This window comes from Ipomoea nil, unplaced genomic scaffold (assembly GCF_001879475.1).
Source record: "Ipomoea nil cultivar Tokyo-kokei standard unplaced genomic scaffold, Asagao_1.1 scaffold0873, whole genome shotgun sequence".
NCBI classification, from domain to species: Eukaryota; Viridiplantae; Streptophyta; class Magnoliopsida; order Solanales; family Convolvulaceae; genus Ipomoea; species Ipomoea nil.
Window position 1 is genome coordinate 883,745 of NW_017617301.1, and position 21,228 is coordinate 904,972.

At 34.9% G+C, this 21,228-nt stretch overlaps 2 protein-coding genes and 1 long non-coding RNA gene across 3 annotated transcripts; 2 read left to right on the forward strand and 1 right to left on the reverse strand.

Annotated features, from left to right (window-relative positions):
- The first annotated feature begins 1,677 nt into the window (after positions 1-1,677).
- On the forward strand, positions 1,678-2,106 carry LOC109178826 (protein MOR1-like). Its single transcript, XM_019328380.1, has 2 exons — positions 1,678-1,760; positions 1,904-2,106. The coding sequence occupies exons 1-2, from the start codon at positions 1,707-1,709 to the stop codon at positions 2,084-2,086; spliced, it is 237 nt and encodes a 78-aa protein (XP_019183925.1). The 5' UTR covers positions 1,678-1,706; the 3' UTR covers positions 2,087-2,106.
- A 91-nt stretch (positions 2,107-2,197) lies between these two features.
- LOC109178827 lies at positions 2,198-3,408 on the forward strand. The gene is made up of 3 exons (XR_002053767.1): positions 2,198-2,296; positions 3,093-3,190; positions 3,325-3,408. It is a non-coding gene; the product is annotated as an uncharacterized LOC109178827 (long non-coding RNA).
- Positions 3,409-6,445: 3,037 nt separating this feature from the next.
- LOC109178844 lies at positions 6,446-7,717 on the reverse strand. Its single transcript, XM_019328396.1, has one exon. The coding sequence runs from the start codon at positions 7,709-7,711 to the stop codon at positions 6,446-6,448; it is 1,266 nt and encodes a 421-aa protein (XP_019183941.1). The 5' UTR covers positions 7,712-7,717.
- Between the last annotated feature and the right edge of the window lie 13,511 nt (positions 7,718-21,228).

The following is a 21,228-nucleotide window of genomic DNA, read 5'->3' on the forward strand; positions in this document are numbered from 1 at the left end:
GGACCATGGTCCATGCAATAATTTGCCATATGAAAGAGTAGTTGATGTCGTACAGTTATCTATAACTCATTTCTTTTGCCGTGATCTTTGTAATAATTGGGCCGCCAGCTGTCTGGGTAATAAATCTCTGGGTAATAAACGGCAAATTATGTTGTGTAACCGTGTGCACCATAATGTTCTATGTTCATAATTACCGAACTATATATTCATAATTTTTTTGAAATTCATATTCATAATGAATGAATTCTATATATTCACAATTACAGAACTCTATGTTCATAATTTTCGATGTTCATATTTCTAATTGTTGAACTCTGTATTCACAAATCACAGAACTATATGTTCATAATTTGATAACCATGAATATACTTATTTAATTTGGAAAAAATGAAGGCTTATTATAAAATTAAAATAAAATTTCGTTATTTTCCTTATTACGGAGTATATTAATACATAGTATATAGTATATTGTATATGTTATGTTATTTCCCTCTTTGCAAAATAAAAACAATTCATTCAATTCTTTCCCTCTTTGCAAGTTTTAACTTAGTGCGAATTTTTCCCTCTTTGCAACATTTGCCTTCAACAATTCGACCGTCGAATTTCTCTCCATTGCAAATTTTCTCCTTCGACAATAACACCGACTAACACCGTCGTTACCAGTGCTCTCACCGCCTCCAACCACTACAAGAAAAACAATTTTTAGTGACAAAAAATTAGTGACGGGTAAAAATATCCATCACTAAATGTATTATTTGCCTAACTTTTATAAGGATTAAAAATTACTCTACTTAAAAATTTATGAGTTAGTGACGAAATTTACATTTTATAATTATTTTAAAAATTTACTCTTGCTATTAGTACAAAAGCTATTGTTACTCTCGCTATTGATATTTGAAAATTATTTTATTACAATCTAATTTGCACCAAAATTTTGTATTTGGCGGCTTGGCGCCCTCTTTAAGTCTTGTACATAAAATTCCCCAAATCCCCCAAAATTCCCCAATTCTGAAAATCCCCTCCACCTTCGTCCGTCTGAACACAGCCAAGCCCTCCGTCCTCCATCCGTCCGTCCTCCGTCCATCGCGGCTCCACCGTCCACTGCCAACCGCGCGCCTCTCTGGACGACTGGATTCCACCCTCGGCGAGTCGGCGAACTCCGGTCACTCCCTCACGCCCTCCGGTTTCTCCATAGTCCGTCCTCCAACGCCAACTCGCCAACGCCTTCTGGGCTTCCGCCTTCCGGCCTTCACTCCTCAGGTCAGTCCTCTCACCGACTCACGGTCCTCACTCCTCAACCGGCGGTGCAACCCCTCAGCCAGGTATTTATTTTTTTTTTCTCTGTTAATATTTTGTTAAATGTTTAATTAAATAAGTAAATTTTTATGTGTTATTGTTAATTTTGAGTGTTGAGTGTGGTGTTGCATTGTTTTAAATCCCTCTACCAGTGTTATTGTTTACGCCATTGAAGATTTAGTTCGTTAGCATTAAGGAGACATTCACTTCTGTCCCTTCATCCCACCACCTCAGGTGTTTTCAAATATTTTACCTTCCTATTTCTCTGATTTTTTTTGAAGGGAATAAGGCAAGAAATTCTTTAATGCAGCTTTACCTTACTACTTTTCCTATTCTGTCATTGGTTTCATGTTGCTTCTGGTTTGATATCTGTTGCAGGTAGCCAAGACTTTTGAGTTTAGTTTGCAAATATGTTCTCAATACCATCAAGATCTTGCAAATATGTTCTCAATACACTTATGCAGGCAATTTCCTTTTACCATTCACTAACCTTCTCTTGACTTTATAGAAATATTTTAGGTTCGGAAGGCACGAACTGGGTGGGACAGATTTTTGTTTTGGAACAATCTGTGTATCTAAACTGTTTTCCTTTTATATCTTCATGCAGACTTTTCAAAATAAAAATCTTGCTCATACTGCCAAGGAGAGCACTGTTCCTATACTTATTACTGAGCTTTTGCTCTGGCTTCTAGATGAAAGGGTTCCACGAATGGATGATGGTAGTCAGCTTCTGAAAGCCTTGAATGTTCTGATGCTTAAGATTTTGGTGAGTCTGCTTTTGGAAATTTAGTGATTTTATTCTTGTGTCTTAACTATAATTGGTTGGTCATATTCTGCATGTTCTATAATGCTGATCGAACAACATCATTCGGTGTGCTCATCAATCTTTTACGGCCTTTGAACCCATCAAGGTGGCCATCTCCAACAGCAAATGAGTCCCTAGCTGTTAGAAATCAAAAGTTCTCCGTTGGTTGTGAAATGTCTTATCAAACTTACCAAGGTGATCCTCTTGTAATTGTTATCAGTGGTGACTTGTGATTGTCATCTATTTGGAATATACTCTTAGGAACGTATTGGGTTAGAAGAAATCTTTTAAAGCATTACACATTCATTCAATATTGCATTTATTATATGCATATACATGTATATATTATCACATATTTGTGTAATTTTTTTGGTACTATTCTTAATAGGTAATTTGTGTAGCTCTGTGTTTCAAGTGAACTGTGTGTAGAGTTTTAGTAAGGATTAAAAGCTCTAATGGGTAGTTATTCTTTTTTTTTTTTTTTATGGCTATCTGTTAATTAGTATATATTTATAAACCTTTTTTGTGGGAAATCTCCAATTTGCTTCATTATAATATTTAGCAACTAAGCAAAAAAACTAATTTTTTTTCCCCCTAAAATTTTCCCAAGTTTTGCCTCAGATGGGAATTGCTTTGTTCTTGTCATTGTATGATGTTGATCAATTTTTCTTGTATTTAGTTTAAGGCTCATCATCTATGTTACTTAATGAACTGACTTGTAGTATTGTTAGAATTAGTATGAGAAACTTTCTTGGTAGTTGTGTTTGATACCCCAATGGTAAGAACCACCTTGGATTGCCGGAACATCTCTCTTTAGTTTTCTCAAGTGAGACTAGACAATCGAGGAGTATTGCCTACCAAGTGTAAGGTGGCAATCTTCACGTGATTCTTTCCCTTGGGAAGGTATCAACCATATAAGTATTAGGAATAGTAATATACATTTTATGTATTTGAGGTTTACAATTCTCTGAATCATTTTCATATGTTATAGGTTCTCCAAAGCACCATTTATGAGGTTGACCTACACCGAATTCTTCAAAGCATTCACATATACCTACAAGATCTTGGTATGGAAGAAATCAGGAGGAGGTATGTATAGACATAGTAAATAGATTGCATGATTATTCTTGTTTGTCTGGAATTTTGGTATATCTTGCTGAATGCTTGGCTCTGCTTCATTAATTAAATATTTTCTTCGGGTTTTGGTTTGATGGATTACTTAGAGCTGGAGCTGATGACAAACCATTACGAATGGTAAAAACAGTTCCACACGAACTTTTTAAGCTTCGTGGTACTGCCATAAAGGGTATGCTATATGCATGCTAGCTATCACAAAACCCTATAACTTAGGGACGAAAAGTCTATTTTTTTCTTTTAGTTCATTCATTTCGATCATGCAGCATGCAGCTAATTTAATTATTTAATTTAATTTGCAGACAATGAAATTTACAAGTGCAAATGTGAGAGTAGTGATGATACTCTCCTCTACCTTTACCATAGAGAGGACATGTCAGAACTGCTACTCACTGCAAACAAGTTTGAGGTTGATGATGATGCAATACATCAACAAGTTGACCAACAAATCAATGCTCACTCCTGCTTGCAAACCATAAGAACATGCCGGACATTGATGATAAAGATTCTGCTCAAGCACTGGTAATACATTTCATTTCTATTTTGTGTTTAAATTTATTCAGATTTGAATGTTTCAAAGTGGAAATATGATGCATTTGATGCTCCAGACTTCGATGATAAAAATTCTGTTCAAGCACTGGTATTACATTCCATTTTTACTCTCTCTTCCTTGTTTCTTGCTGTTATTTAATTGCAGAATGGTTCTAGGTTTTTAATGCTTTGTTAGCTTGGGTTTAAGCCTCTCTCTTTTTCACTTGATTTGGACAGTTATTGATGATAAATTTGATTTTTATTTTTTATTTTTTAGAATAAGTTTGTTGCTCTGAAATTTGGGTGTAGAATGCGTGTGAAAGCTCGAAATTTTGGGCATTTTAGTGCTTGATGTTTTGTAATTAATAAGAGATTTCTTTGTCGTTTGTGTTTAAGTTTCATGCATTATATTCTCATGAGATTTTATCTGAATTGTTTATCAAATTTGGGTGTCTAGTAATCTCTCAAAGACTTGAAGGCTAAGACAAGAACCTGAATCATGTGTATCTGATTTGTTAACATTTTTTTTTGGGAGTGCATTTGTATTGCTTTTTCAAGTGTCTGTCTTTACTTGTTGGCTACACTTGTTATGATTCTCTTTAGGGAACTCATTATCTTGTTATGAACAGCTTGAGTATGAATGTGGTGAGAGTAAGAGGGCAGTTTCATTTCATTGCAAATTATTTATATCTATACTAATTTATTTTCTTACTTTTTACATGTAGTTTCAACAAGTTGATTATGACAAAGCGGTTATTGATCTGGTGTGATCTGAATGAGCCGATATTCTATCAAGTCATATAGAGTAGGTATGATTTGGTCATTCGAACGCTGTGATCATTTGGACTTGAATTGGTTCGGGGAATTGTTTTTTGTGTAGTAGTATTATAACTTGGATGATAATTAGAATTGGTCATGGAAGTCTTTTGACTTGTTATTTTGAACCTTATTAGCTTGTGCACAATTATGTAACTACACTTTGCAACATATGGTGAATGGATAAATTAGTTTTTTTTATACGATTATAATTTAAACAGGTGAAAAACGGTTAAAAACCGTTGTCTATTTTACAATAGACAACAATTAGAAACCGTTGACTTTTCTACAAAAGAAAACAGTTTATGGGTGTGACAAAAGCGATTTCAACAACACACAATAGACAACGGTTTATAACTGTTGTCTTTTAAAGAAAAGACAACAGTTATTAAAAGACAACAGTTAAAAACCGTTGTCTATGTACGTGACTTTTAACAACACTGGTTTCAACAACGTTTAATAGACAACGGTTAAAAAACCGTTGTCGTTGGTAGAAAAGACAACGGTTATTAACCGTTGTCTATTGCGTGACTTTTAACAACACCGGTTTCAACAACACTTAATAGACAACGGTTAAAAAACCGTTGTCGTTGGTAGAAAAGACAACGGTTAATAACCGTTGTCTATTGCGTGACTTTTAACAACACCGGTTTCAACAACACTTAATAGACAACGGTTAAAAAACCGTTGTCGTTGGTAGAAAAGACAACGGTTAATAACCGTTGTCTATTGCGTGACTTTTAACAACACCGGTTTCAACAACACTTAATAGACAACGGTTAAAAAATCGTTGTCGTTGGTAGAAAAGACAACGGTTAATAACTGTTGTCTATTGCGTGACTTTTAACAACACCGGTTTCAACAACACTTAATAGACAACGGTTAAAAAACCGTTGTCGTTTCTAGAAACGACAACGGTTATTAACCGTTGTCTATGTGCGTGACTTTTAACAACACCGGTTTCAACAACACTTAATAGACAACGGTTAAAAAACCGTTGTCGTTTCTAGAAACGACAACGGTTATTAACCGTTGTCTATGTGCGTGACTTTTAACAACACCGGTTTCAACAACACTTAATAGACAACGGTTAAAAAACCGTTGTCGTTTCTAGAAAAGACAACGGTTATTAACCGTTGTCTATGTGCGTGACTTACAACAACACCGGCTTCAACAACACTTAATAGACAACGGTTAAAAAACCATTGTTGTTTCTAGAAAAGACAACGGTTAAAAAACCGTTGTCTATGCGCGGGACTTACAGCAATACCGGCTTCAACAACAGAAACTATATCCCTACGACAACGGTTAATAACCGTTGTCTATGTGCATTTTTCTTGTAGTGATGATTGATCTCAATATGGAGTTCTCCTCCTCATCCTACCTGAGAACTGCGAATTGAAATCGATTTTAGGATTTAAATCCATTTATTCATGCTTAAATTGAGATCGTAATTTAAAAAGGACGAAAATACCCTTAATTATTTCATATTTCGGCATGTCTTAAACGGAGGGGTGACAAGCGTGATGAATTTTGGCACTAAAGAAATAGTTGTGGATGAAAATTGGTACTAAAACAATAGTCGTGCATGAAAATTGGTAACAATAATTAAACATGTGGATCCAAACTGTCATTTTACTAATATTCGTGAGACCAAAATTGGTATTTTGCTCAAATATTGTCTAAGGAAAGGAAGAGCCTGTGAACAATTATGCTCTATTTACAGAGACAAATAATATATTAAAGTTCTCATTCAACTATGCTCCCAATTGTAACTTCTGTTGGTTAGTCAATTAGAACCTGTCTATCAATATATAAACAGCATTGACCTTGCTAGCTTAGCTTATAGTTTCACCTTCAACATCACATTATCAACACTGCCATCATATCACACTGAGCTGCAACTGCAATTGAATTCCTATCATCGCTTTCGTTCTGAGGAAGTTGAAACGATTGGTTTAAAGATGCTGATTGTCTCAAGTCAGCAGGGGGGATGAAACAGTCTAATGATAAGCCTGGAATGTTGAAGCCCACCTCTTCAATTGTCCAAGCTTCTTCCATGCTGGTCTTCGTATGGCTCACCGCCGTGTCCCCAAACCGGAAGAGAGTCACAGTAGACCGACCAGAGTGGGCAATCATGATTCCTTCAACCGGACGGTAATCGTCCAGGAAAGAGCTTATGGTTGTTTCCCAATACACTGGATCTTCCCCATTCGATTCGATGCGGGTGAGCTGAGAATCTTGGATATGTACGAGGAGCCCAGACTTCTGGCTGAAGTATCCGAAAACGACGTGTCTTATGATCTCTGCAGATGATAATCCTTCAGTCCTGGCCTTCAATGTCTGAGGATCAGAAGAGAGCTTGAGGATGAAACAGTCGTCGCCATTGATGTTCTTCTCTCCTATGGTTCTAGCATTGGCAAACATAGTAGCGGTTGTTTTTGGATCCAGACCCTGAAGGGCTCGTCGCAGTGGCCTAACGGGTCCTTTTGCCGGGAGAGCACCCAGCCATGGAGTTTGCCGCCACATAATCTTGCCATTACAGCCTGCATGAATCTGGGTTCCTCCAATCGCAAGCTCCATGAACCACATGTCTGGGTTCATTTGCCAGATCACAAACCCACCATTTCTACTCTTCTTCACTGTTTTCGTAGTAGGAGTTTGGATCTCATAACACAACATCTTAAGCTTTCCCCTGGCGTAACTAGCGTTCTTGACTGAATAATTCTGGAGTTTTTTCTGCCCTCCGGAAGCCGCAATATACTGCTGCAGAATGTACTGGGCAGACGAGGTTTTGATAATGTCGTTTAGGGTGAGAAGAGGGAGAGGGTCGGAGGTGCTAACGTGCACCGGCGCGAGAGGGGCGCCCATTAGCAGCCGGAGATCGAGGTCGGAGACGGAGGGAGTTCGCGTGAGTTGTCCCTTCACCCACCGGCAGATTCCTGACCCGACCCGCTTCGGTTGCTCCCCGTCCGTATCCGGACCCTCCATCAGCGGCGTCAGGGTGGATCTAGAGACGAAATGGCTGCTGCTATTGATGATACTCCTCCTCCTCCTCCTCCTCGCCGGAGAAAATCCCCGAAACACGTCTTCCTTCAACGCCGAGAAGAACCCCTGCTTGCGCTCCATTTCTTATATGTATGTATACACGTTACAAATATCCTAACCAATTCAAGCTCAATACGCAATGCACTCTCGGAGCGGGAAACAATAACAATGTATTTGAGGAGTTGTCATGGAAAAACTTCCATCCACAGAATCAAAGCTAAAAATCAAAGCAAAAAAAAAAAAAAAAAAAAGGAAGGACTAAAATATGGTGAGGATCGGAAAAGAAAATATTTACAAAAATATAGAATATATATATTTGTAAAGAGAATCCAGATTCCATATGATAATGGTTAAATTTCTAAGTTATTTAGGAATCTTTAATTCAGAATTTTTGATAAAGTTATTACTTCTATGGGGGATGGTGATAGAATAATTGGACAAGTACAGACTCGCGCATGCTCCAAGAAAGCCAACGGTCACATAACGAAAACATTTACTTGACATTGACTTATTCAAGGCAGGACAGAATGTAGAGTTGCTAAATTGGCTCCTCATTACTAAGGGAGCGTTAAGTAACCAGAAGAACTCTAGAGACTTTAGGATAAATAGAAGACTTTTCATTCAGAAAAGGACACTCTCAAAGTTTTGTACTCGTCACACTCTAGCAATACGATTACTTTACTTAATTATTATTTTCTAAATTATATTCCGGTAACATATTTATCGTAAAAATGTAATTCTAAATTTTAATGCATCACATGATGTCAGCAGGACAGCAAGGTTTTAGTTTTGGAAGTGCAAATCCCAGTAGAAATATCCCTAGCAAGATCAACTTTCAGCAATCCGTACAGCTTGGAAACAAAGATATGGGTATTCTTGGAAGGATATGATACCACTGCCATTAGGAAACAAATATATGGATATTCTTGGAAGGATATGATACCAATACCGGCCATTATGACTTGATCAAGTGCAAAATAATGAATTAGGAGCTACTCACCGTCACCCAATAATAGTTTAATATCTATTAAATTATACCCGCATGAGTAGCTTAACTGATCATAGAGGTGAAAGTTTGAAAGAATGACAAGGGATTGAGTCTTACCAGCGGCCATGGTTGCAGTAGGCGCTAGTCGGGCACCCAAACAGCGCCTAGCGCCTAGGCGGAATCTAGGCGGCGCTAGGTGGGCGCAAAAAAAAAACAGCAATAGACTTGCAATTTGACAATTTTAATGAGGTTGTTTTCAACTTTTAATCAAATAACACATCCAAATAAATGAATCAATGATAATTCATAAGTCATAACATCAAAACAATGATTTAAAAAAAAAACATTAAAACAATATTAAAAATTAAAAATACTCAAATACTTCAATCATCCAAAGATTCAAAGTATCAAACTAGTCTACGAGTGTATATATGTCATATTATATATAAGTATGCACGCGCGCGCACTCACACACACATATATATAATAAAAAAAATAGGCCGAGCCGATCAGGTTAACTCGACCGAAATGGACGAGTTAACTCGACTAACTTAGATGCTAGGCGGCCAAATCGGCCGAATTAGGCGCTAGGCGGACGCCTAGGCGGCCGATAACCTAGGCGGGCGCCTAGGAGGGAAATCGTCACGGTCTAGAGGGGCCTAGCGCCTAGGCGGGCGCCTAGACCGATTTTTACAACCCTGCCAGCGGCAGTGTGGAAGCAACCTCTCAAAGTGTGAGGGGGCTCATTGTGCGCAGTGAGCAAATGTCTAGCCTCTATGGTTCAGGTTCAGTTGAGTCACCATGATTTACATCCTCCTAAATGCCCTGTCGGGCCGGGATATGGGGGTCCGGGCCCTTAGGGTTGAGGTTCAACCTTTGGAAGAATATCTATTAAATTATAGTATAAGAGTTATATCAACTACTATATAGTGTGATGATATATTATTTGTTACTATTTTAATTGGGTGGTCACAAGATCGAAATATTTTGGTGTAATCATGTGCATTGATAGTTGCTTGTACATTTTAATTTCGTCATTGTACAATGATAAGATATTTTTAAATTTATCATATTTTCTTTTTAGCTTTTTCCTTTATGTACAAATTTGGCAGAAGGGTCAAATAGGCTCATGTGCTAACACTGATTGTTCATTTAGCACCATGAACTAAAATATGGTCCATCTAGGCCATTATCAATCGTTATGCTGTGAGCATGTGCCCACCTTGCATGGTGCGCACGAATCTATATCCATAATTTTTATACTGTAGATCCATAATTTCTAGACTCTCGGTGAGTTAAAATTTATACTTTAGATTCATAATTTCTAAAACCGTAGGATCCATAATTTAAATACAGTAGACCCATAATTTCTATACAGTATATTCATAATTTCTATACAGTAGATCCATAGTTTCTATACTGCACTGATTTGTGAAAACATGGTTCAACAATTGGAATCCGGAGAGTACGCGTCTAGAAATTATGGATCTACAGTATAGAAATTATGGATATAGATTCATGCGCACCATGTGCATGGTGGGCCCGTGCTCACAATATAATTTGCCGGCCATTATACTCCTAATTATTGTTCATTTAACAATTTTAGCTTATTTCTAACAAGTAACCCATCTAATTTGCTGACATGAAAATCTAATTTGCTGACATGAAAAAATAAAATAAAAACAAAATGCTGACATGTTATTTAATTATATGGATGTTTTGGATTATTTCTACCCTATAATTACCAAACCAACATGGTGTTTTAATCCTTAGGATTTTAGGAACCAAATCTGATTAGATCAATACCACCACAACTAGAAAATAAAACAATAAAGCTTAAATTATATCATATATGGCATTGTGCCATAGTCCCCAGCTAGAAACCATACATTAAGGCTTGTAAGATGATCAGTAAACTGAAGAATCAGATAATTTATATTTGTCTGGGTTAAATTTGACAAATGTCTATGTTACTGTCAAACAACAATATCTACACTGCTATCCTGAATAACCAAACTTTTATGCAAAATCAGTTCGTCATTTTAGCACTAAATATGCAAAATTTTCAAGTTATGCAACAACACATAACATATGATTATGGTACAAAACACACGTAACTACAAATTAAGCCAACAAATAAATAGATTGTTCATTCTATTTAATAAGCCAATAAGATTGGTCAATCTGATTACAAAAGGATTGCCAAAATGTTCCTTACTCATCATTACAAAATGCACTACAGAATTGCCAAAAAATAGCATTATAAGTGACAACATTAAAATGTTCCCTACATAGCAATTCATGGATCCACAGTAGAAAGAGTTGCAGTAGATTGGTTAGATCGAAGTGACAGTAGGACAATATTTTTTGTTATGACCCTTTTTCTTACAAATGCTACAAGTCATTTCCCTTCCTTTTCTAGACAAGTATTTTCCTTTTTTAGAATTTTTTGGCTCATTTTCTTCACGGTTTCTTTTTTTCTTTGACCTTCCGGTCATCTTCTTTGGAAGAGGTGCACGGATTTCTTCAATTTGAACTCTTGGCCAAAATGCTTCACCATTCAGTGGGAGGAGTGCATGTGCATATGTTTTCGTGTACATTTACCATGAGAAGAAGTAATGAATGTAGGTTTGAGGTTGTCTACCTTTGTCAAAGATGGCACAAATCAGGGACGGAGTCAGAAATTCGATTGAGGGGGGGGGGGGGGGGTCGAAGTAGGACAAATTCAGAAATTTTTTCTAGTAAAAGCGAAACATTAAAACAAAAGATATAATTTAAAAAAAAATAAATAAATTACCTAAGAATTTTTTTTTATAACCATTACTTAAGAAATATAATTGTAATTTAATAAAATAATTTGAATAGAAAACATATTATAAATTATACATATCACTATTAATATAAAAGAATGTTATATATATATATATATATATATATATATATATATATATATATATGTGTGTGTGTGTGTGTGTGTGTGTGTGTGTGTGTGTGTGTGTGTGTTAAATATTTAAAAAGTAAATGTGTTAAAGCCATAGGAGAAGGACAAAATATGCTAATGCAAGATTTCGAACCCAAAACCTTTCCTATTACCACAAATATACTCTACCAACTAATCTAACTCCTTACCTATTGACATTTACTAGTTTGTTTATACTAATACTAAAACATATATTATATATACATATATACATATCTACTATACAAATAAGAGCCCAAGAGAGTTAGGTCTATAATGGGTAGAAAAAATGGCGGTCACAGATTTTAATCAAATGAATGGTTCAGATTGATTAAAAGATTGATTAGATTTAAATTTTACACTAAAATTTCCTAAAATACCCACACACCATTACTAATTCCGTTAAAATTTTAAGAATTGCCGTTAGTTCACCGTTAACTTACTCATTGATTTCATAAAAAAAAGTCTTAGGTTCGAACCTCATCCCAATCAAAGTTGGTATAATTAGTACTCTATTTTACTCTTATTAAATTATATAAATAATAATTTAGTAGTTTTTTTTTGAATGCTACTAGCTCTATTACATTGTAATAATTTAGTAGTTATAACAAAAAATAATACATATGCATTTCTTTAATTTAAAATTATGTGTCCACAATGCCTTTATTAAAAAAAAAATATTTATTATCAATAAATTTTTTTTTTTGAAAAGTTATTATCAATAAATTAAATAAGAGAAATAATTTTATTAGTTATATTGTCTTTATTTTTCTTCAATATACAAATTCTTTATATTCAAATTTATTAATTGATTATATTCGCTACATTCTCCTTACAATGTCTTTATTCAGTGAAAAAATTTATTATTAATTATCAATAAATTAATTAAAAGAAATATTTTCATTAGTTATATTGTCTTTATTTTTCTCAAATGTAAAAATTTTAACATTCAAATTCATCAATTGATTATATTCACTACATTATCTATTATCCTTTTTGTGCACTATTTTTCTAATTAAATATCAAAGTTATAATACAAAATAATGCTATATATTTATTTACCAAGTATTTTATTAATACCATGAAAAAATTAAAAAAATATAATTAATAAAGCCAACCATATTAACTACTTGAGAGATTTTGTGACAAAGAAAGTATTCAAATCACACAACAAATTGAAGTGAGAACTACCTCGCAATGTCCTTGTTTGACAATCAGCAGTTAGCGGTTAGCGTTAGCGGATTATACTAGCGGATTTGACCAGCGAATTTATTTAATTATTAACATTGGGTAGAAAAAATGACCGCCAAATTATTAAATCAAATGAATGATTCATATTGTTCAGGTTTTAATTTTTTTCTTTTAAGATTTTATAATTTATCCTTAATTATATGATTATCCATTTAACTTTTCTGTTAATTCACCGTTAGTCTAATTCTAATATTAAAGTCTAATATAGAATTATAACTACACCATTAATCTAATTCTAATATTAAAGTCTTAATAGAACTTAACCACAAATCCTAATGTCGGAATCTCCTCAAACAATATTAGTATATATTTAATATTTTATCCCTAATTTTTATTTGTTCTCCCTTATGTCCCGTATTTGGTTTCAACCATACCTATACAATTATTTTATTGACAATTATAATCAATCTTGACTATATTATCTTGCATTTGTAAACTTGGAATTACCTATTTAACCCGCACGGGCTTAGCTCAATGGTTTAGTGGGTAGTATTTGGGAGAAGAGACCAAGGTTTGAACCTCGGCGGCGGCAGTGCAGGAATTATGTCCAAAGTGGGCAGATTCCTTGTGCGTATCAGCATTTGGCCATGTCTGCTAAACCATTGAGTCACCGTGATTTACAACATCCCACAATGCTCTGTCGGGTCGGAGTGTGGGGGGCCCTTAGGGTTGGGGACTCAACCTTTGGGAGAAGAATTACCTATTTAAATACGCAAATTCAACCTTCAATTATCTATGCATGAACAATTTCAATATAATCCTGCCTTAATATACTTTAAAGTACTTATTTAAAAAAAAACATTGGGCATTATTCCAATCGCGCAATGCGCGTAAAAAACTAGTACATATTATATATGGGGTGGGGGTGGGCAGCTGACCCCCCTGCCCCCCCTCTGCCTCCGTCCCTGGCACAAATGGCATGTGCACATGGGATACCTGTCAGATTCCAATACCTACAAGAACATGTTTTATTTTCTAAACTCACCTTGAATTGATTTATTCTTCTTTATCTCAAATCCATCATCACCATTGAAATCAACCTCCCACCCTACACTTTCCAGAATATTTTCATTCAACTTCTTCATAATAAAATCACCATAATTTCCATTCCATTTCTCAGCAAAAGCTTTTTTCTTGGCAATTCTTTTCATAACAGAAACTCGGATGTCTTCAAGCATTGGAATGATCATCTTTAACCTTGCTGAAACCATTGTGTTGTTAAATGTTTCACATAAGTTGTTATCAATAATGTCACACTTCACAGATTCTTTGAAATAAGCCTTGCACCATTCTCATCTTCTTTCTCACCTTCAGCCTCATCATCATCATCATCTGCATCATCATTATCAACATCATCTCCATTTATATTCAAATCCTCATTCTCACCACCATATTCCTCATCAGGTTCTGCCCCAAACTCTGCAACATTCTCAGTTTGCTCTTCCTCCACTATCCCATGTTCAACATATATATCACACTTTTTTTAATGGGATAAAGCTAATTGAGCTAAGTGTAAACTGCTATGATCATCTTCAAAATTTCTTAAAGACTCTAACAGCATGTTTGGTTCACGGAATGAATTTTGAGGTAATAGGAATGTTATTCCATAAGGAATGGAATAGGCAAGGAATAGAATAGGAATTGTATTCTATTGTTTGGTTCGCGAAAGGAATAGACTTTAGGAATTATGTTACAGTGTTTGGTTGATTTAAGGAATAGAAATGAAATATGTTTTAAAAGAGTACAAAAATACCCTTATAAAAATATGTGATGGTGGCGATGGTGGTGGTGGTGGCGGCGGCGGTTGTGGCGATGGCAACGACGGTAGCGATGGTGTTGGTGGCGGCGGTGGTGATGAAATAGAAAATAAATTTAATTGAGGGGTAAAATAAGAAATAGAAACTTTAGGCTCTCAGGAATAGCTTAATACTAGAGGGCCCCCAGGAATCTCTATTCCCCTTGCAAGGGGAATAGGTCATTCCCGGGAACAATGTTCCTGGGAATAGAAGTGGTTACCAAACAGAGGAATAGACCTACTACTGGGAATGCTATGCCAATCTAGGCCTATTCCGTGAACCAAATAGCCCTAAGGGTTCATGTGGGAGTTTATAAGATAAGGATTTAATTGTTCCATATCTTTGCTCTGTAATGTATTTCAAAAGATGTGGATAACAAATAAAATTTGGATCTAGTTCTATTGTTTCTACTTCACCATTTATATAATGAAGCTTTGGATTTTGGATAAAGTTTCCACCATGGTGAATACTTAATTTCGCAAAGTCTGACATGCTGAAAAAAATAAAAAAATAAAAAGTAAGTGAATAATTAAATCAATATTGAACTACAGAATTGCCAAAAAAACATATAGTATGTAATGGATTTTTATTTTGAAATGATTAGAATCCACTTTTAGTATGTAAGTGCAGTATGTTTTTTGGTTTTGAAATCAATATGTAAGTGCAGTAATTATAAAATCAGTAGAATCCACATTCACGCTCTTCTTTACCCCCCCCCCCCCCCCCCCCCCCCCCCAAAAAAAAAAAAATCGCACATTCTATTTAGCGGGTCGTTATACCCTACACCACAGTGCGCGTAGCACTGTGCGCTGCGCGTCTCCCAAAACGACGTCGTTTTGGGAGGCACGGTAGGAAGTTGCTGTGATTATGTATATTTGTTTATACAATTATGTATATTTGTTCATACAATTATGTACATTTTTTTATACAATTATGTACATTCTTTTTATACAATTATGTACATTCGAATCAGGAAATTTTTGTGTATTATGTTAAGAGTTGATGTGTATTATGTTAAAAGTTTATGTTTATTGTGTATTATGTTAGATTATGTGTACTATCTTTTAAAAAAGAGTATGTATATTTTGTTATATAATTATGTACATTCATGTATAAAATTATGTGTATTCTAATATAACATTATGTACATTTTTGAACATGGGTTTTTTTTTTAAAGAAAAATTAACTGCCAAACACTGGGGCGGGAAATTAAAAAAAAAAAAAAAAAAAAAATTGAAACGACGTCGTTTTGCATCTGGGCGCACAATGCAACGCGCGCCGTGTTGCAGGATATAAATTGCCCTATTTAGCACTATCATTTGGGCCAATTTGGACTTGATTAACTTGATAATGGCAAATCATGGTCCACACAATGTTATGTAGAGCATAACAAAGAGTACATTTGTAATATATTAAATGTATATTATTTTTGTACTGAATGTACATTATACAATATAATGTACACTCAGAACAAAAATAATGTACATTTCCTTAATACAATGTACATTATTTTTGTACTGAATATACATTATTTTACAGTAGACAAAATATGATCCACACAACTTGTGTGAACCATGATCCACACAATAATAATTGCTTGATAATTATTTGGGCCAAAATTGTTTAGCAGTTCTAAAAGGTCATGGGAATTATCATTTAGATAAGGTCCTACTAATTTAACTACGCAAATTATGCTATGGAAACATGCTTATCATGCGCATGGTGAACACAGGGGTAGATCCATAATTTTTATGTTGTAGATTCATAATTTCTATGCTGTAGAAATTATGAATCTACAGTATAGAAATTATGAATATACAGTACGGTATAAAAATTATGAATCTACAGTACGGTATATAAATTATGAATTTACAATATAGAAATTATAGAGATCCATAATTTCTATGTTGTAGATCCATAATAATTATGAATCTACAGCTTAAAATTTATGGATCTATCATGTCTTCACCATGCGCATGGTGGACACGGTTCCACATCATAACTATTGATTTAACTAACTCCATAGTTAAATATCTCTCTCTAGAATTCTAGGGTTTTTTCTCTTCCACTAGGATTTCTAGGCTTCCGTCGCTCCTTCGACTTATACTCCGGTTGTTTTCCGGTTTTCCGACGTCAGAAGTTTCCGCATGGCGTCAACATCGAACTCCGGCGTGGCTGGGGTGATTTATCTCTGGAGGAGGAGGAGACGGCTTTCGAACCAATCTTGGATGCGGCTGAGGACGGTGGTGCTATAGATGTTGGCGAGGAAGCGTGGATGGTGGTAGGCCGATTTCTAGCCAAGAAGTTGATCAAACTCGAATTTATGAGTCAGGTTATGGCTTCGGTTTGGCAGCCTGTTAGTGGGATCCAAGTTATGGAGGTTAATCAAAGCTTGTTTTTGTTTGTGTGTTCACCATGTTACGGACATGGAGCGGGTTTTGGAGGAGGGTCCTTGGTCTTTTGATAATAGTCCGTTGGTCTGCAAGCAGGTTCCGGAAGGGGTGCTGCCAGTGAATGTCGTCCTTGACACCATAACCATGTGGGTTCAAATTCATGACCTACCATGGGGCCATACAACTGAACCTATCCTGGAGCAGATTGGGAATTTTCTTAGGAAGTTCATAAAAAGTGATGACAGATTTGTTGATGCACCTTGGAGAGCTTTCTATCGCATTCAGGTTTCACTCCCCATCACCAAACCGCTAAAACAGCGCATGAGGTTCATTAAACGAGACAAGTCGAGTTGTTGGGTATCTTTCCGCTACGAACGCCTCCATACTTACTTCTTTTTATGTGGTTTATTAGGCCATAATTATAAATTCTGTATTCGGGCAAGGGAGTCGGTCATGTCGGTGGAGGTAGGGGTGGGCACGGGTCGGGTTCGGGTTCGACCCGTGCTAATTAGGATCACCCGAGCATTTTCGGGTTCCATCGGTTATAGTCCGAAAACCGAACCGAATTTTTCGGATTTTTTTCGGGTTCGGGTGCTTCGGGTAAGGTTCGGGTCGGATCGGGTGCTACAAACCCGAAAATGTATCATTGTTCAAAAAAAATTGCAAAAATCAATTTTTGAGCAAAAAAAATTATGGAAGCAAACAGCAAACCAAAATTCTAAATCCAAATATCAAAAACAAAATAAAAAAACAAGCAGAACAATAATTACAATATGAAAACCCAAAAGTCAATTTGCTAATATACTTAATTACAACCACAAAAAAACAAAAACTAAATAGAACATAATAAAATATGATGAGGGAATGCTAAGTGTTCATTTTCTGGATTTAGTTTCATCCCATTCAAATAAGCAAATATTGATCTAGTGATGCTTGAGTGCTTGACCTTCACCAGTGGCATGCTATTCATTCTGCTAATTATGACCTACAACAAAACAACGTCAACAATAACATAATAATAATATAATAATAACAAATTCTGGAAAAAAAAATCTTAGTTAAATTAATGCAAAGAAAACATTCTCATAACACTTTTAAAAGTCTTAGAACTTTAATTTTCTGAAAAAAATAGCAGATTTTTTTTTAAAGCAAAATAGCAGATTAGCAGTACCTATCACTTACCAACTGCAAATAGGCAATTTTAGACGTCCAACAAGTTACAAAATTTCATTGTTAGCTACTTAGCTTCCCAAAAACATGCCCAAGACAAACAAAAAATCTATTAACAATTAACCATTAAATTTATAAATGTGCTAACAGTTAAAATGAAGATTAGAAAAATGTAAACTTTGAACTGTAGACACTTACCAAAAACACATTGTTACAGTGTTACCAACGGGATCACAAAAATACACAGTTTGTTAATATACTATTACATCTCCCAAGAGAATAGCATTGCAACAAAATCATAACCTCCAAAAAAAATCATTAGATATAATATATAGTTAAAAACAAAAAACAAAAATCTGGCAACTTGCATCCATATTACTTATCATCAATATTTAATTCCAAGTCCTTGGCAGCCACATCTATGACATAAAATACAAATAGATGCGTAAGAAATTAACTCACAAATAATGTATATGAAGTTAAGAAGAAATAAAATATATTATTACCTCTCTCTATGTTCTCAAGAATATTGCAATCTTCTTCAACAATAACTGATTTTTTGTCAACTCCAATCCAATCTTGGGCACAGACGAGTGCTTCCACCATTTTTGGTGTTAAGCTACTTCGGAAGTCATCTAGCACCCTTCCACCAGTGCTAAAGGTAGATTCAGATGCAACTGAAGAAATTGGGACAACTAGAACATCTCGTGCCATTTCAGCCAATATAGGAAATCTAGGTTGATTAACCTTCCACCAATGAAGAATATTAAAAGATTGTTCATCTTCTATATCTTCCCCCAAATATTTGTCTAATTCTGTTTTTTCAATTCTAGAACCAGATTGGCTTTTGAATATTTTAAATCTGCTCATTACAGATGCAACGCCTTGACTACCCAAATCACTAGTTTCAACAGTTTCAACGGAAGAAATTGAACCCAAATTTTCAGAACCAGATTTTAGAACATGAGATGACTGATGCCAACTTTTGTACTGATTAAACAGTTTGTAAGTTGCATCTTTGATCATGTCTTCCAACTTTTTTCCATCCTTTTCCCCATGCATTTCTCTTAACACAAATGTAAGGAACCCTAACTTCTTTGTTTGATCAAGAATTACTGCTATGAAAATCAGTTTGTTCATCTGTTCAGGTTGTCCCCAGTACTTTTCAAATTTTGTTATCATTCTTTCTGCCATCAAACTGAGTTCATTATCATCACAACATTTCCACTCTTTCAAGATATTATCAATTGCACTTATTTCAGGTAGAAATGTATTAGCAGTAACATATGAATACCCTGAAACCCTAACTGTCATTTCATAGAGGAATTTTAAAAACTTGACCATTTTTCTCACAACTTTCCAATCATTTTCAGTTAGTACATTAAATAATCCAGCTTTCAATTCCTTTTCAAACTGAGGATCTTGCCTCTCATACCTCTCAAAAGCCCTCTGAAATTTTTCTGCAACATCTAGCATCATGTAAGTGCTATTCCACCTAGTTGTCACATCTAAACAAAGAGCTCTTTTACATTCAATTTTCTCCCTCTCAGCACAGTCCTTAAACTTTTTCAGCCTAGCGGGGGATTGCCTAACATATCTAATTGCAGCTCTAACAGCATTCACAGACTTAGATATGTCTTTTAAACCCTCTTGAACTACTAAATTCAGTATGTGGGCAACACACCTCATATGCAAGTGTTCAGAATCACAAATGCTAGTACCCCAATTCTTTAATGCAGCTTTTAAAGATCTAATTGCAGTATCATTAGCACTAGCATTGTCTAATGTAACACAGAATAGTTTGTCAATCCCCCATTCAATAAGGCATTTCTCAATTGCTTCAGCAATATCAGCACCTCTATGAGATTCAATGGGAGTAAAATTTAACACACATTTTTGCAAACCCCATAGTTCATTTATCCAATGTGCTGTTATACACATATATGAAATTCTTTGATTAGATGTCCATGTATCAGTTGTAAGAGATACTCTTTGTTTACTTTGCTTGATTATGCTCTTCATATCATCTTTTGTGTCAGCATAAATTTGCAAGCAATCTCTAGTTATTGTTCTCCTAGATGGCAGCGCAAATGTTGGTGGTAAGCAAGTACTAACAAAGGTCTTGAAACCAGATTTCTCAACCACACTAAATGGCATTTCATCTGTTATTATCATTGAAGCTATTGATGTTCTTGCAATGCAGTGATCAAATCTCCAATTACTTGGCTGACCTAAAACAGATTCACCCTTATCATTTACAAAGAGCTTGTTAATTTGGAATTGAGTTTAACCTGGATTTTTTATGTTAGGGTTCTGTTTGCAGGTTACCATGTGATTTCTAAGATTGGTTGTTCCATGTTTTTTCGGCTCTGCTGCCCACACCCTCTTACAATAGATACATTTAGCTTTCACCAAATTGCCCTTATCATTGATTTTTTCAAAATGAGCCCAAACATCTTATCTATCTTTCATGTCTTTCCTTTTTTTTTTTGGATTTCTGTGTAGTTCTAACAGGTTCTATTTGTGGATCAGCTGTTTCTAAACCAATTTGTTCAACTGCTTCATTAGGTTCAGCCATATGTGATAATTTTAAAACCCTAAAGGAATATTAAAGAATTTCAAAGAAACATTAAACAATTTTTTGGGCACATAAACAAATTTTCTGATATAGAAAAAAAACAAAAAAACAAAAAAAAAAATTTTGTTTTAGTTTACATTAAATTATAAAATTCACAGTATGTTCAATTCACCCTAAGATATGACAATATAAATTCAAGAGTATAAATTCACAAAATAAACTAAATTCAAGACTTTATCACTATATTCACATATAATCACATTTTGACACACATATATATACTATATACAAATACAATTCACAATTAATTTTACTTACCTCTTTCTTCATAAAGCAAGTACAAAGCCACAAACAAATATAAACAAATTTTCTGAGCAGTGTATAACACTAGCACTAAAAAGCACATAAAATAAAATATAAAATAACATACTAACATACACAAACAAATTTTCTGGGCAAACTA